Source organism: Coregonus lavaretus (genome assembly GCF_964263955.1).
Source record: "Coregonus lavaretus genome assembly, chromosome: 25".
NCBI lineage: Eukaryota > Metazoa > Chordata > Actinopteri > Salmoniformes > Salmonidae > Coregonus > Coregonus lavaretus.
In genome coordinates, this window is record NC_140012.1 from 15,720,706 (window position 1) to 15,738,355 (window position 17,650).

Genomic DNA, 17,650 nt, shown 5'->3' on the forward strand with positions numbered 1-17,650 from the left:
GATAAGTACCCCAATAATGTCCACTATTATTTCAGATTTTTTGAATAAGGTGAAGGTTGAAAAATTCGTTGAACTATTACTGAACTTAGGGTAACGTTTTTGTTGGCCAACTGGATTGCCCGTTACCGGTATGTTGTTTACTTGAGCGCGGTTATGGCTAGAAGGGCTCCAGCTTTTGTCAAATGAACGTCAAAAGTGTATTAATTCTTTAGCATTTTAGCTACCTCTAACTCTTTTCCTAATTCTCCTAACCTACTACGAAAAGTCAAATCTGAGGTTAACCTCCTAGGGCTTAGTGGTCACATACGTGGACAGCACTTTTTAGCTCTTATGTCCACAATTGTGTAGAAGTTCTGTCATATTTCATGGCTTATTCTGATTTAGATATTTATAAAAGCCTTGTATATTTGTCATGACATGCAAATTTGAAAAAAAAGTGTAAAACTAGCAACTTTGTAGGTCGCTAAACATGAAGTACACGTAAGTGTACTTATGGACTGAGGCTCCTCGAAACAGCTAATATGCTTGTAAACATGCACACACGTAAAATGGGAAAAAAGCTAGCTCTGATGCAGCTAAAAAGCTGTACATGGTCCCAATGAAATAAATAACAATTAAATCACTAAATACATACATACATACTTAAATTAGTTGTGTTGAAAATGTTAGCCTAATGCAATTCGGACCATGAATCCACATATGTGGACATCATTTTTCTCTAAAAGTACATCATATCAAAAGATGATACTTCGTTTTTATTCTAATTAGGTTCCAATAAGCCCAAATAGCAAAGAGAAATAAAAAATGCATGTAAAAAAACAGCTTGGGCCTTAAGAGGTTAATTTGACAAATGCTGGATCCCTTCTAGCCATGACCATGGAGAGCTGCCCACTGGAGCTGCCCCCCGTGGTTAAAGTAACTATTACATGCTACTACAGTGGCCACTAAGGTTACATATTAAACTGGTGTGACAACTCACTCACTCTCAGGCAGAGAAAGGTGTCAAATACATCCAAGGCATGCTCATCTGTTGCAGTTGCATTTTACAATGGGGGATTTGAAGGACAGTAATAGCATAGACGACCGAGTTCTATCGGCCGTTCCCCGTAGAGAGGAGGACGTTAAAGTTGTATTTCACAAAGTTGGCGATAACGACGACGATGGAGACACTACTGAGAGGATTAATTTACAAAGTAACAGTCATGATGAGCTGGGGAATGAGGAGGCAAGGACTAGAACAGTGGAAAGCAGTGCGAAGCAAAGATTATGTCCTCCCTCGTGTTGTAGAATTGGCGGCGGCGGGGATCCCATCTCAACGGACGCAGGAGACACAGTTGCCAAAGGTAGCCTTCAAACTAAAACTAGAGATAATTTATATAATTTAGCTAGCTATCTTTAAAGATCTACCAACGTAACCACTTGAACACACTTATTTGTGGTTTATTAATACAGTCCATTATATGACTGGATCTGCTTCCATAATATAATATAATATAATATAATATGCCATTTAGCAGATCTAGGAAAAGTTGTATGACCTTTGAGGTACATGAGAAATTATAACCAGCGGAGTAGCCAATGACAACATCCATAGCAGCACATTATGTAACGGACGTAATCGCGGTTCTCAAATTACTGTACTGGTAATAAATATTGCCTCACAAACTCTTTCAGATTAAACTAGCTAATAGCCTATATTGCAACATTGTGGCCGCTTCACCCCCACTTTCATCAGTCTGATTATGAATTATTGAATGGCAATCCGGTTAAACATTTTCATCATCTTTAAAAGGGGATGACGAGGCATTTTCCCACCAGGAAAAATTATAATATGTAGCTCTAACTGCTAATTATTTTAAAATTATGTTAAACTCACGTCTAATTTAAAAGGGCAGGGAGGGGTCTCCAACCTTTTCTATCACCTTTTGTACTGAAAACAAAGTGTTGCGAGCTATTTACATTATATATATATATATATATATATATATATATATATATATATATATATATATATATATTCATATATATATATATATAACTTTCAAATAGAAACATTATTGTCTTCTCCTCTACCCTGCAACTCTTCCCCGGGTACTTGGTGTAGGCAACCAGAGGTGCTTTCTGTTATACCTGGTAAGATACACTGAGTGTACAAAACATTATGGACACCTGCTCTTTCCATGACAGACAGACCAGGTGAATCCAGGTGAAAGCTATGATCACTTATTGATGTCACTTGTTAAATCCACTTCAATCTGTGTAGATGAAGGGGAGGAGACAGGTTAAAGCAGCATTTTTAAAAATCTTCAAGCTCTGTCAAATTGGTTGTTGATGCCAAGAGTGTGCAAAGCTGTCATCAAGGCGGCAGGTAGCTTTCTACAATGTAGAAAATAGTAAAAAATAAAGAAAAACCCTGGAATGATTAGGTGTGTCCAAACTTTTGACTGGTACTGTATGTAAATCACTTATTACTGCCACGCACAGATCGGAAGTCTACAACAGTTCAATACATTGGTGGTGCCGAAGAGGCATTTTTTCGGTTGCTTGTACATTTTAATTTAGACCTTTTTTGGATGTACATACTGGCCGTAACGGGAGTAAATGAAGATAGTTGCTCAGCGAAAGTCCGTATTTGGTGAGTAATGAACGTATTTTGACATACCGCTTGCAGAGCTGGGGAATGGGAGTTTGAATCTGAGCATCCTGGGCGTTAGAGAGGTCTCTAAGACAGAGACACTGGGGCAACTGAACTGGCTTCATACAAAATAGCCAGCTATACAGCCTAGATAGACAAAAGCGCGCACCAAACAGACAGGAAATTAATTGGCAGATTGTGTTACTTTTGGCTTTTTAAGCCAATAGTGGCTAACCAGGGATATTGTCAATGTGGCTTTGATTGGATAGTAGCCGGGAGCTTTATATTTATGACAGTTTGTGATGGAACACATGAAAAAAATTCATGTACTTTCAGAATAGATTGGAGAGCTACTGATAGGTGCACTGCAAGCTACGGGTAGCTCGCAATCTACCTGTTGGAGACCCCTGATTTAAGGTATGAGTACAAAATGGGAAAGAATGAGCACCTACAGTACCCCACAGGGTGTAAATCAAACTCACCAGGAAGTCCAACAATGGTGTTGTCTGTTCTCAGATGAGTAATATACTTCTGCATCCTTCCAAACTGTTTTCCATATGGCTAGTCAGTACAGGCTAAAATGTCCCCTTATTCTTCCTGTTCAATTTGAGTCTCCCTCCAGTTAGGGGACATTGGTTCATTGCCCTCTTTCTATGTTGGCAATAAACATGAGTACTCAGTAGGTACAGTGTGTGACAGGCCAACTCCCAGGTAGATATATATCTAATAATATTCAACACCTGAAATCACCCTGCAGCTTTGAATTTGTCAAAAAAGTTGCCAGTAACTGTAAGCTTTAGCAGGGATTCCCTTCAACAAAGTGGCTTTTGATATCACATTTAAAAACTGTACCTCTTCCCCCTCCCATTTCGCCATTTCAGACAAATATTCAATGACTTCACTCTTAGTAGGTTAATGTTCAGTTCCATTCAAGCTATTTTAACCAGTTCATGTGTCCTCCTCCCTATGTCCTCAGAGAAGAAGCGTTGTCCAGGACTGGGCCTGTTTTATGGCCTGCTGGCAACAGTATTCTTCTCCGTTATAGCTCTTCTGGTGAAGACAATAGATGGAGTCCATGCTGTAGAAATCAGTGCCATTCGCTGCTTCTTCCAGATGCTGTTTGTGATGCCTATGCTGATCTATTACAAGTAAGTTATTACAAAACTGTATTTATACTATATTGGACCACTTGACCCCTTGAACCTTGATAATCCCATACAAATATTTAACCTATCCATTTTCTGTTTTTCAGGACTGGCTTCCTTGGACCAAGAGACAAGCGGATCTATTTGGTGATGAGAGGGTTCTTGGGTTCCAACGCCATGATCCTATTGTTTTATGCAGTGCAGCAGATGCCCCTGGCTGATGCAACAGTCATCATGTTCAGCAACCCAGTGTTCACCGCCTTGTTAGCCTGGATCTTCCTCAAAGAGAAATGCACTATCTGGGACTGTATCTTCACTGTCTTCACCCTGGCCGGTGTCATAATGATAGCCAGGCCTCCCTTCATATTTGGTGCTCGTATAGAGGGAATAGAGGGAGACTACACCAATCATCTCAAGGGGACTATTGCAGCCTTCGGTGGAGCGATAGGAGCAGCCTGCACTTTCGTTATACTCAGGAAAATGGGCAAAAGTGTCCACTACTATATGTCTGTGTGGTACTATGCAGTCATTGGTTTAATTGAGTGTGTCATCACTTTGTTTATACTTGGTGAATGGACCATTCCATTCTGTGGGAGAGACAGGTGGATCCTTATGCTGATAGCAATCCTGGGTATTGCTGGCCAAACTTTCCTCACCAAAGCTCTTCAGATCGAGAAGGCCGGCCCTGTGGCCTTGACGAGGACCATTGATGTGGTCCTGGCTTTTATTTTCCAGTTCTTTTTTTTCAACCGTAAGCCCACCATGTGGAGTCTCGGTGGGGCATGTTGTGTGGTCGTCAGTACCTGTGGTGTGGCTCTAAGGAAGTGGTACAGCAACACACACCCAAGAAAGAGCCGTGAACAGACAAATATTTTTTTCCAGGAATAAATGAAAGGTTATCAATTAATATGATGTTAATGTTCAGCAGACAAGAGTGTTATGTAAACCAAATAAGCAATATTACATCCAAATGTTACTGTGAGGTTTTCAACACAAAACTGGACACGTTTTTTTTTTTTATATATCTACACACTTAGAAAAGAGGGTTCTTTGGTAAGGGTGATTGTTCTATGTGGAACCATAAGGACTCAAAGAACCTTTTGAGCTCTTCAATGGTTATTTGCTGTTCAGAAAAGGGTGCTTTAATCTTTTAGTGATAATTAAAATGTAGGGGAGGCGGCTCATTCAAATATTTTGGCCGTGGTTTGCTCACAGCTCTTTTTGTGCAACTGTGAGTGAATGTCATTCCAGTTGATATCATCTGTTGTGTTATGTAATTCCATGTTAAATATGACTATGGCCAGTAATAGTGTCTTGTGAGAGACTCATGTAAGGCCTCGTGTCAATTGAGAACGGTTGACTAAATCTCAATTCTCTCCTCAGGGACCCCCAGCTGTTCCAGAGCTATAGCACACCTGATTCAACTTGTTAATAAACACAATAATAACACCCATGTAATTTTAAAGATAATATAATATGGCTAACCCCAATTTAAAGGGTTCTTTATAGCACCATAAAGGTTCCATTTAGAACCTTATGAGCATGGTTCTTTATAGAACCTTCAAAAGGGGTTCCGCTATGGTTACAAGCCAAATGACCCTTTAGAAAGTATTCATACCCCTTGACTTATTCCACATTTTGTTGTGTTACAGCCTGAATTCAAAATCGATACCACATAATGGCAACGTAAAAACATGTTTTTATAAATATTTGCAAATGTATTGAAAATGAAATATATAAATACCTCATTTACATAAGTATTCACACCCCTTTGCTATGACACTACAAATTGAGCTCAGGTGCATCCAATTTCCTTTGATCATCCTTGAGATGTCACTACAACTTGCATGTCAGAGCAGAAACTATACCATAAAGTCAAAGGAACTGTCCATAGATCTCCGAGATAGAATTGTGATGAGGCATATATCTGGGGAAGGGTATAAAACAATTTCTAGAGTGTTGAAAGTTTCCAAGAGCACAGTGGTCTCCATCATTGGGAAATTGAAAAAATATGGAACTACCCAGACTCTGCCTAGAGCTGGCCGGCCGACTAAACTGAGCAACCTGGCAAGAAGGACCTTGGCCAATGATTATTGTGACAGAACTACAGAGTTCCTTGGCTGAGATGGGAGAACCTGCCAGAAGGACAACAGTCTCTACAGCATTTCACAAATCTGGGCTTTATGGGAGAGTGGCCAGACTGAAGCCACTCCTGAGAAAAAGGCACATGACCGCACACCTGGAGTTTGCCAAAAAGGCAAGTGAAAGACTCGGAGCATAAGGCAAAAATATTATGTGGTCTAATGAGACAAAAATGTGACACTTTGGCCTAAATGCAAAGCACTATGATTGGAAAAAAACAGCCACAGCTCATCAACCATTTAACACCATCCCTACCGTGAAGCATGGCGGTGGCAGCATCATGCTATGGTGATGCTTTTCAGCGGCTGGGACTGGGAGACTGGTAAGGATAGAGGGAACAATGAATGGCGCCAAATACAGGCAAATCCTTGATGGGAACCTGCTTCAAAGTGCAAATGACAGACTGGGGCAAAGATTTACATTCCAACAGGACAATGACCCCAATCATACAGCCAAAGCAACGCTGAAATGGCTTCAGAACAAGAATGTGAAAGTCATTGAGTGGCCCAGCTAAAGGCCAGACTAGAATCCCATTGAAAATCTGTTGAAAGACTTGAAGATTGCTGTACACCGCCGCTCTCCATCTAACTTAACAGCTTGTGAAAATCTGCACGGAAGAATGGGAGAAAATCCCCAAATCCAGATGTGCAAAGCTGACTCAGGTGTGAATACTTATGTAAATGAGATCTTTCTGTATTTCATTTTCAATACATTTGCAAAAGTTCTAAAAACAAGTTTTCACGTTGTCAATATTGGATATAGTGTGCAGAGGGGTGAGAAAAAATATCAATTTAATTCATTTTGAATTCAGGCTGTAACACAACAAAATGTGGAATAGGTCAAGGGGTGTGAATACTTTCTGAAGGCACTGTAGAACTATTTTTTTTGAGTACTGAAAAGCAAAGCTGATATCCTTTATTTAAATACACTGCTGGTCAGAATAGTTTTTTGTGGAAATATAAAAAGTGTGACATTATTTCTTACAAAATGCAAAGATTTTTAAAAGATTTGCTTTGTGCAATGTGTCACAGATTGCTGGATAGCAATAATATTCTGTTGACCCAACGTGTAAGCAGCATAATCAGATGACTTTATGCATCTCACATTTATCCTGCCTAGTTAAATAGTATAATATGATGGGAACTTGATATTTACAGTACAAATAGCTTTATGACAGTATACCACAGAAAACAACTTGTTGCCTTCCTTTTGAAATTTGTACTAGTAATTTAGAACTAAGCACTTGACTTTGCACATTTCTGTTACATGCAGTGTCAGTTATGATGCTTTGTATAAGTTTTATACTCCTTGTTGTTATCTCGTTGTGACTGCTGTTTTATAGTATTTAATTCTTTATCAATAGAAATCAAATACATATTTATGCTTTATCAAAAGCACTTTCTCAGACTGATTGAATGTCTGACTTGTTTATCAAATGTGGCAAAAATGCTTCTTAACATTAACTGTGTTCAATCATTTTCTTGTAGGTCTACATAAGTTGGTTAGAACAACAGTATGAACAATTTAAATGAACCATTTAATTATTCAATGTAATTCTGAGCCTACTGTGCCCTTCCCTTTCATATATTGTTTATATAACTTGAAGTTACTTAACCGTTTATGTGACCATATTTCACAATGTCTTTGTCCTCAATTAAGGTGGACACAGAGACATACAGTATATCTAAACCTTTGTGTGGTTCATGTTTGATTTTATTTGATTGATACTGATTTGATTGAAACTGAAAAGTTGGATGCACTTGCACAAAGGAGAACATAAAATATTTTAGTTTTTAACTTATTTTCTGACTGTTGAATAGAATGTTACTACCTTCATGCCTTACTAAATCCTTTCTCAACTATGTAATTATATTATATTACTATTTCAGATTTTTTTATTAGAATTAAAGATTATTCTAAAAGTTGTATATTTATACACAATGCAGGATGTCATTTTTTATTCTAAAATAAATTACATATACATTTCACCTATTTGTCTTGATCTCTTGAACTAAGGAAGTTTTACGTTTTCTATTTGATCATACATTAGCATGGCTGCAATTCCTGTTGTGATTTAACAGATCTGACAGAATGATGTTTACTCCAATGTTGCACAGTTGTTCCAACCTGGCTAAACGAAGTACTCAGTTATGAACAATGGTAGAAACAAGACTACACTATAGCTTTTCACAAAACACTGAGTCAGAGCCTTTTAGATTAGTACCTCTAGGGGAAACCATTGTCATGTTACCCTGTGTTTGAGGTTTTAGACTTTGCCATGACCTTTCCACGGTTTTCTCTTAACCCTTCATTGAACAACAAAGCTTGTGCATTGTGGTATTGTAACATGATACAGTATATATTATTTTCTGTGTAACCCATGTATAAAATGTGTAGCCAGCAGATGGCAGAAGGAACTTTAAAATCATGCAATGTGTTCAGACCAATGATGTATATAAACCCTGGATTGCAGATACTATGTATTGGCCAATGAGAGGCTTTGAAGCCACCGGTCGGCCATATTGGCACTCCTCAGAAGAAGCAGTCCTCCATAGGAATTCAGGGATTCTACAGCATTTCAATTCAATGTTTCAAGTGTTACAAAACCCATAACTAGCCTACGGATATTGTTGCACACACTTTGTCTAGGGGTCCTAGGCCTAGTTACATGGTCTGTAACCTGAATGAATGTGTGCATAAATGTGAGAAGTCAGCGTATGCGACCAGGTGTTAAATGTACATGTGCCCAGGGAGACAGCAACCTTACCTTAGGTCCAGGGCCAGCTCTGTCTTGACCTCTTGGACGTCCAAGCGGATTATTAGTTGTTCAGATGGTGCCGAAAATAAACATACATGGATCTGGGACCCATGCCAAATCTTTTCAGTCTCCTGAGGGGGAAAAGGTGTTGTCGTGCCCTCTTCACAACTGTCTTGGTGTGTATGGACCATGATAGTTTATTGGTGATGTGAACACCAAGGAACTTGAAACTCTCGACCCGCTCCACTACAGCCCCGTCGATGTTATTGGGGGCCTGTTCGGTCCGCCTTCTCCTGTAGTCCACAATCAGCTCTTTTGTCTTGCTCACATTGAGGGAAAGGTTGTTGTCCTGGCACCACACTGCCAGGTGTCTGACCTCCTCCCTATAAGCTGTCTCATAATTGTTGGTGATCAGGCCTACCACTGTTGTGTCGTCAGCAAACTTAATGATGGTGTTGGAGTCGTGTTTGGCCATGCAGTCGTAAAGTAACTGCCCAGTGAAAATCTCACTTTTAAAAGTTAATATTCTGCTAACTCATATCCAAATAATGTTTTTGACTCCCTGCTGATTTTGTACGTTTGCCCACTGACAAAGAAATGATCAGTCTATAATTTTAATGGTAGGTTTATTTGAACAGTGAGAGACAGAATAACAACAACAAAATCCAGAAAAACGCATGTAAAAAATGTTATAAATTGATTTGCATTTTAATGAGGGAAATAAGTATTTGACCCCCTCTCAATCAGAAAGATCCAGGCTCCCAGGTGCATGTCAGGGACAAGATTGTAGACCTACACAAGGCTGGAATGGGCTACAAGACCATCGCCAAGCAGCTTGGTGAGAAGGTGACAACAGTTGGTGCAATTATTCGCAAATGGAAGAAACACAAAATACCTGTCAATCTCCCTTGGCCTGGGGCTCCATGCAAGATCTCACCTCGTGGAGTTGCAATGATCATGAGAACGGTGAGGAATCAGCCCAGAACTACACGGGAGGATCTTGTCAATGATCTCAAGGCAGCTGGGACCATAGTCACCAAGAAAACAATTGGTAACACACTACGCCGTGAAGGACTGAAATCCTGCAGCGCCCGCAAGGTCCCCCTGCTCAAGAAAGCACATATACAGGGCCGTCTGAAGTTTGCCAATGAGCATCTGAATGATTCAGAGGAGAACTGGGTGAAAGTGTTGTGGTCAGATGAGACCAAAATGGAGCTCTTTGGCATCAACTCAACTCGCCGTGTTTGGAGGAGGAGGAATGCTGCCTATGACCCCAAGAACACCATCCCCACCGTCAAACATGGAGGTGGAAACATTATGCTTTGGGGGTGTTTTTCTGCTAAGGGGACAGGACTTCTTCACCGCATCAAAGGGACGATGGATAGGGCCATGTACCGTCAAATCTTGGGTGAGAACCTCCTTCCCTCAGCCAGGGCATTGAAAATGGGTCGTGGATGGGTATTCCAGCATGACAATGACCCAAAACACACGTCCAAGGCATCAAAGAAGTGGCTCAAGAAGAAGCACATTAAGGTCCTGGAGTGGCCTAGCCAGTCTCCAGACCTTAATCCCATAGAAAATCTGTGGAAGGAGCTGAAGGTTCGAGTTGCCAAACATCAGCCTCGAAACCTTAATGACTTGGAGAAGATCTGCAAAGAGGAGTGGAACAAAATCCCTCCTGAGATGTGTGCAAACCTGGTGGCCAATTACAAGAAACGTCTGACCTCTGTGATTGCCAACAAGGGTTTTGCCACCAAGTACTAAGTCATGTTTTGCAGAGGGGTCAAATACTTATTTCCCTCATTAAAATGCAAATCAATTAATAACATTTTTGACATGTGTTTTTCTGGATTTTTAGTTGTTGTTATTCTGTCTCTCACTGTTCAAATAAACCTACCATTAAAATTATAGACTGATCATGTCTTTGTCAGTGGGAAAGTACGCCTACAGCATTCCAACACAGAAAAGCTGTTTTTTAACATACTTAATAAAACAATTTTGGAAGGAAAACTATTTCACTCATATTGTAAGTCATTATAGGTCAGATTTCATAGAAATCTGGAAACACTGGGCAGTTACTTTAAGTATTTGTTTGTTGTAGTGGCGACAGTAACATTACTACTTTAAAATAAATTATACTTTAAGAAAAATGTTTTTATATATTTTTTATGTTTATGTTTAGCTTTAAAAGTATGCATTAGGTGTCTGTAATAGAATAAAAGTGGCAAAAACAAATGTAGATATTAATAAATGCATTTCTATATCTATGGGAGTGCCAAGATGGAGGCGCGTTGGCTTCAAAACAGCACCCCCTGTTTAGTCATCTAGTGTATATACTGTATAAATCATTTGTTCAGACCAATGACATATATAAACACTGGTTTGCAGATGCTATGTAGTTGCGGTTGAGAGGCTTTGAAGCCACCAGTCGGCCAATTTGGCACTCCCTAGTAGGAGCAGTCCTCTATAGGAATGAATGGAATTCTACAGTATTACAATTAAGCGTTTCAAGGACAAAATTACATGTATTTAAGTATTGTTTTGTTATAGTGGGGACAGTAACATTAGTACAAAATAATATAATTTAAAAGTATGCATTAAGGTGTCTGTAATAGAATAAACATGTAAAAAACGAATGTAGACATTAATAAATGCATTTCTATAGCTTCCAAAATATTTTTTACAATTGAGGAGTGCCAAAATGGCTGCGCGGTGGCTTCAATACAGCGCCCCCTGTCAGTCATCCAGGGTTTATACACGTCATTGGTTCAGACAGAGGATGGAACAAATTCCTCATGCATTTATTTTTTCTAAACAATTTGAACATATGTTAACATTAATTTGCTTATGCCTGTGTAGTAACACTGTAATTACTATGGTAACATTGTTCATGCATAATAAATGTAGTTACAGCTTTGCAATTGCATAGCTGTTCATGTTATTACACAAGTGGAATAATTGGAACAGTCCCTGTTGTGTAATTGCAATTAAAATGCAAATACTGAAGTGCTATGTGTTAATAAAATAGGCAGGCTTATATTGCATATTAATCTTGTTTTAAACTTAAAAGTTAAGCAATAATATTTAAAAGAACTGCTGAATTGTGTGTGCAGATACTGTAAAGACTGGTACCAACCAAGATGAACAATGGCAAAGAGATCTCCACCATCTCCTTTGTGGTAAATCTGTCATGATATTTCCTTACACTCGTGTCACTGTGGACATGAATTATGAAAGCCCCATCAAGTCGGCAGTAGCTTGATGGGGCTGAGTGGCGCAGTGGTCTAAGGCACTGCATCGCAGTGCTAGCTGTGCCACTAGAGATCCTGGTTCAAATCCAGGCTCTGTCGTAGCTGGCCGTGACCGGGAGACTCATGGGGTGGCGCACAATTGGCCCAGGGTAGGGTAGGGAATGGCTGGCAGGGATGAAGCTCAGTTGGTAGAGCATGGCGTTTGCAATGCCAGGGTTGTGGGTTCGATTCCCACGGGGGGCCAGTATGAAAAAAATAATGTATGCACTAACTGTAAGTTGCTCTGGATAAGAGCGTCTGCTAAATGACTAAAATGTATACATGTGTATCTGACTCATGCTGCAGTTTTACAGTAAATTGTGAAGAATCTGGTTTAATTGGTGAACTGAAATGCAAATATTTATGGTAAATCAGTTGAATTTCATGTGCCAATTTGATTGGGAGTGGAGGGCTTGCACTGCACATTCCTCCTGGATGGCATACGAGTTCCTTTCAGAGGAGGATAAGGGGTAATGGAAAACAATCTCACATTTTCCAGTATAATATAAGTCCAGCTGACAACTAGCAGCAGGCTGTCACGATGTCCACCGAGGCTGCCCCTCCTCCTTGTTCGGGCAGGCTTCGGCATTCATCGTCACCGGAGTACTAGCTACTGCCGATCTCATTCTCATCACTCCACTTATCATGTCTTATCAATCACACACACACCTGGTGCTCATTCCCCTAATTAGCATGTGTATAAATGTTCCCTCTGTTCCCCTTGTCTTTGTGAGTGATTATTTATTGTGAGAGCATGTTAGCTCGGTTGAGCTACTCTACATTGTATTTCTACCAAGGTGGATCTTTTCCCTTGAGCTTGATCCTTTTGACGCTTGGGGCGTTTGATATATGTGAACGCATTAAACTCTGGACTTCGGTATTTTACCTCCTGCGTCTGACTCCTTCATTTCACCTCATCACGCAGGCTCACATTTTGGGAAGTGATGGGCTGAAATATACCACTCTCTCCCTGCCCCTCTTCTCCATTCACACACACACACACACACACACACACACACACACACACAGGCCAGAAGTGCGTTCAGTTCGATTCAAAGTTTACTACATTGAGTGGCGGTTTGTACTGAATGCAGGGGTGCAACTTTCACTGGGAATGGGAGGACATGTCCCCCACATTCTGAAATTGCATTTTGGTCCCCCCCAGTTTTAACATTGGAATGTGATACAAAACGTGGCTTTGTTGTGCTTTAGGACCATGCGGACGCTTTGATTAGGCCATCCCAGATTTAAATGTTTCCCCTTAAACCACTCGAGTGTTGCTTTAGCAGTATGCTTAGGTTCATTGTCCTGCTGGAAGGTGAACCTCTGTCCCAGTCTCAAATCTCTGTCCCAGTCTCAAATTCCCTCAAGAATTTCCCTGTATTTAGCGCCATCCATCATTCCTTCAATTCTGACCAGTTTCCCAGTCCCTGCCGATGAAAAACATCCCCACAGCATGATGCTGCCACCACCCTGCTTCACTGTGGGGATGGTGTTCTCGAGGTGATGAGAGGTGTTGGGTTTGCGCCAGACATAGCGTTTTCCTTGATGGCCAAAAAGCTCAATTTTCGTCTCATCTGACCAGAGTATCTTCTTCCATATGTTTGGGATGTCTCCCACATGCCTTTTGGCGAACACCAAACTTGTTTGCTTATTTTGTTCTTTAAGCAATGGCTTTTTTTCTGGCCACTCTTCCGTAAAGCCCAGCTCTGTGGAGTGTACGGCTTAAAGTGGTCCTATGGACAGATACTCCAATCTCCGCTGTGGAGCTTTGCAGCTCCTTCAAGGTTTTCTTTGGTCTCTTTGTTGCCTCTCTGATTAATGCCCTTCTTGCCTGGTCCGTGAGTTTTGGTGGGTGGCCCTCTCTTGGCAGGTTTGTTGTGGTGTCATATTCTTTCCATTTTTTAATAATGGATTTAATGGTGCTTCGTGGGATGTTCAAAGTTTCGGATATTTTCTTATAACCCAACCCTGATCTGTACTTCTCCACAACTTTAATACAAACAAAATAGTACTTTTGCAAGGCACTGTATATACATGGGGTACTGGTACCGAGTCAAGGACATCAACCACCCGAGACACTGCCTGTTCACCCCGCTATCATCCAGAAGGCGAGGTCAGTACAGGTTCATCAAAGCTGGGACCGAGAGGATGAAAAACAGCTTCTATCTCAAGGCCATCAGACTGTTAAATAGCCATCACTAGCACATCAGAGGCTGCTGCTGCCTATTGAAATCACTGGCCACTTTAAGAAATGGAACACGTCACTTTAATAAAGTTTACATATCTTGCATTACTCATCTCATATGTACAGTGGGGGAAAAAAGTATTTAGTCAGCCACCAATTGTGCAAGTTCTCCCACTTAAAAAGATGTGAGAGGCCTGTAATTTTCATCATAGGTACACGTCAACTATGACAGACAAAATTAGATTTTTTTTCTCCAGAAAATCACATTGTAGGATTTTTTATGAATTTATTTGCAAATTATGGTGGAAAATAAGTATTTGGTCAATAACAAAAGTTTCTCAATACTTTGTTATATACCCTTTGTTGGCAATGACACAGGTCAAACGTTTTCTGTAAGTCTTCACAAGGTTTTCACACACTGTTGCTGGTATTTTGGCCCATTCCTCCATGCAGATCTCCTCTAGAGCAGTGATGTTTTGGGGCTGTCGCTGGGCAACACGGACTTTCAACTCCCTCCAAAGATTTTCTATGGGGTTGAGATCTGGAGACTGGCTAGGCCACTCCAGGACCTTGAAATGCTTCTTACGAAGCCACTCCTTCGTTGCCCGGGCGGTGTGTTTGGGATCATTGTCATGCTGAAAGACCCAGCCACATTTCATCTTCAATGCCCTTGCTGATGGAAGGAGGTTTTCACTCAAAATCTCACGATACATGGCCCCATTCATTCTTTCCTTTACACGGATCAGTTGTCCTGGTCCCTTTGCAGAAAAACAGCCCCAAAGCATGATGTTTCCACCCCCATGCTTCACAGTAGGTATGGTGTTCTTTGGATGCAACTCGGCATTCTTTGTCCTCCAAACACGACGAGTTGAGTTTTTACCAAAAAGTTCTATTTTGGTTTCATCTGACCATATGACATTCTCCCAATCCTCTTCTGGATCATCCAAATGCACTCTAGCAAACTTCAGACGGGTCTGGACATGTACTGGCTTAAGCAGGGGGACACGTCTGGCACTGCAGGATTTGAGTCCCTGGCGGCGTAGTGTGTTACTGATGGTAGGCTTTGTTACTTTGGTCCCAGCTCTCTGCAGGTCATTCACTAGGTCCCCCCGTGTGATTCTGGGATTTTTGCTCACCGTTCCTGTGATCATTTTGACCCCACGGGGTGAGATCTTGCGTGGAGCCCCAGATCGAGGGAGATTATCAGTGGTCTTGTATGTCTTCCATTTCCTAATAATTGCTCCCACAGTTGATTTCTTCAAACCAAGCTGCTTACCTATTGCAGATTCAGTCTTCCCAGCCTGGTGCAGGTCTACAATTTTGTTTCTGGTGTCCTTTGACAGCTCTTTGGTCTTGGCCATAGTGGAGTTTGGAGTGTGACTGTTTGAGGTTGTGGACAGGTGTCTTTTATACTGATAACAAGTTCAAACAGGTGCCATTAGTACAGGTAACGAGTGGAGGACAGAGGAGCCTCTTAAAGAAGAAGTTACAGGTCTGTGAGAGCCAGAAATCTTGCTTCTTTGTAGGTGACCAAATACTTATTTTCCACCATAATTTGCAAATAAATTCATTAAAAATCCTACAATGTGATTTTCTGGATTTTTTTTTCTCATTTTGTCTGTCATAGTTGATGTGTACCTATGATGAAAATTACAGGCCTCTCTCATCTTTTTAAGTGGGAGAACTTGCACAATTGGTGGCTGACTAAATACTTTTTTCCCCCACTGTATATACTGTATTCTATTATATTCTACTGTATCGTAGTCCATGCCGCTCTGTCATTGCTTGTCCATTTATGTACACTACCGTTCAAAAGTTTGGGGTCACTTAGAAATGTTGTTGTTTTCTTTTTTTTTTGTCTATTAAAATAACATAAAATTGATCAGAAATACAGTGTAGACATTGTTAATGTTGTAAATGGCTATTGTAACTAGAAACGGCTGATTTTTTATGGAATATCTACATAGGCGTACAGAGGCCCATTATCAGCAAACATCAGTCCTGTGTTCCAATGGCACGTTGTGTTTGCTAATCCAAGTTTATCATTTTAAAAGGCTAATTGATCATTAGAAAACCCTTTTGCAATTATGTTAGCACAGCTGAAAACTGTTGTGCTGATTAAAGAAGCAATAAAACTGGCCTTCTTGAGACTAGTTTAGTATCTGGAGCATCAGCAATTGTGGGTTCGATTACAGGCTCAAAATGGCCAGAATCAAATAACTTTCTTCTGAAACTCGTCAGTCTATTCTTGTTCTGAGAAATTAAGGCTATTCCATGCGAGAAATTGCCAAAAAACTGAAGATCTCGTACAACGCTGTGTACTACTCCCTTCACAGAACAGCTCTAACCAGAATAGAAAGAGGAGTGGGAGGCCCCGGTGCACAACTGAGCAAGAGGACAAATACATTAGATTGTCTAGTTTGAGAAACAGATGCCTCACAGGTCCTCAACTGGCAGCTTCATTAAATAGTCCTCGCAAAATACCAGTCTCAATGTCAACAATGAAGAGGCGACTCCGGGATGCTGACCTTCTAGGCAGAGTGGCAAAGAAAAAGCCAAATCTCAGACTGCCCATCTTAATCTTTACTTTTTATTGGCCAGTCTGAGATATGGCTTTTTCTTTGCAACTATCTTGGTAGATAGTGTGGTCTACAGTTTATTATGAGGTACTCTACCTCAGGCGAGCAATACCTCGAGACCTCTTTAATATTAGACATGGCGCACCAGCTGTTATTGACAAAAACACACACACCACCACCTTGTCTTACCAGACGTAGCTGATGCACGGAAAACCCAGCCAACTGTATATTATCCATGTCGTCATTCAGCCACGACTCGGTGAAACATAAGATATTACAGTTATTAATGTCCGTTGGTAGGATAGTCTCGAGCGGCGATCATCCAGTTTATTTTCCAGTGATTGCACGTTGGCCAATAGAACGGATGGTAGAGGCGGGTTACCCACTCGCCGACGAATTCTCACAAGGCACCCCGATCTCCGCCACCTGTATTTCTGTCTTTTCTTCATGCGAATGACGGGATTTGGGCCTGGTCTCGGAGAAGCAGTACATCCTTCGCGTCAGACTCATTAAAGAAAAAATATTTGTCCAGTTCGAGGTGAGTAATCGCTGTTCTGATGTCCAGAATCTCTTTTTGGTCATAAGAGACGGTAGCAGCAACATTATGTCCAAAATAAGTTACAAACAATGTGAAAAAACAAACAAAATAGCACAGTTGGTCAGGAGCCCGTAAAACGGCAGCTATCCCCTCCAGCGCCATTCTTCTGATCACTCTGGCCTTTGCCTACCACACCTGAAACCAATAATGAATGTTTCACTATGATCCTAAAGCTGAGTGGGGTGTGTTGGGTTGGGGCGCTACAGGGCCGTGGACCCCTAGCGGCAGGACGGCATGACTCAGCTATATTGTGTGCATATAAAAAGAGCTCTACAGTTATATTAGGCCTATGATATGAATTACATGGAGGGTGTA

The 17,650-nt window shown here is 40.8% G+C and overlaps 1 protein-coding gene across 1 annotated transcript; it reads left to right on the forward strand.

Annotated features, from left to right (window-relative positions):
* The first annotated feature begins 955 nt into the window (after window positions 1-955).
* On the forward strand, window positions 956-7,910 carry LOC311100965 (solute carrier family 35 member G1-like). The gene is made up of 3 exons (XM_084141959.1): window positions 956-1,343; window positions 3,612-3,783; window positions 3,888-7,910. The coding sequence occupies exons 1-3, from the start codon at window positions 1,049-1,051 to the stop codon at window positions 4,666-4,668; spliced, it is 1,248 nt and encodes a 415-aa protein (XP_083998085.1). The 5' UTR covers window positions 956-1,048; the 3' UTR covers window positions 4,669-7,910.
* The last annotated feature ends 9,740 nt before the right edge of the window (window positions 7,911-17,650 follow it).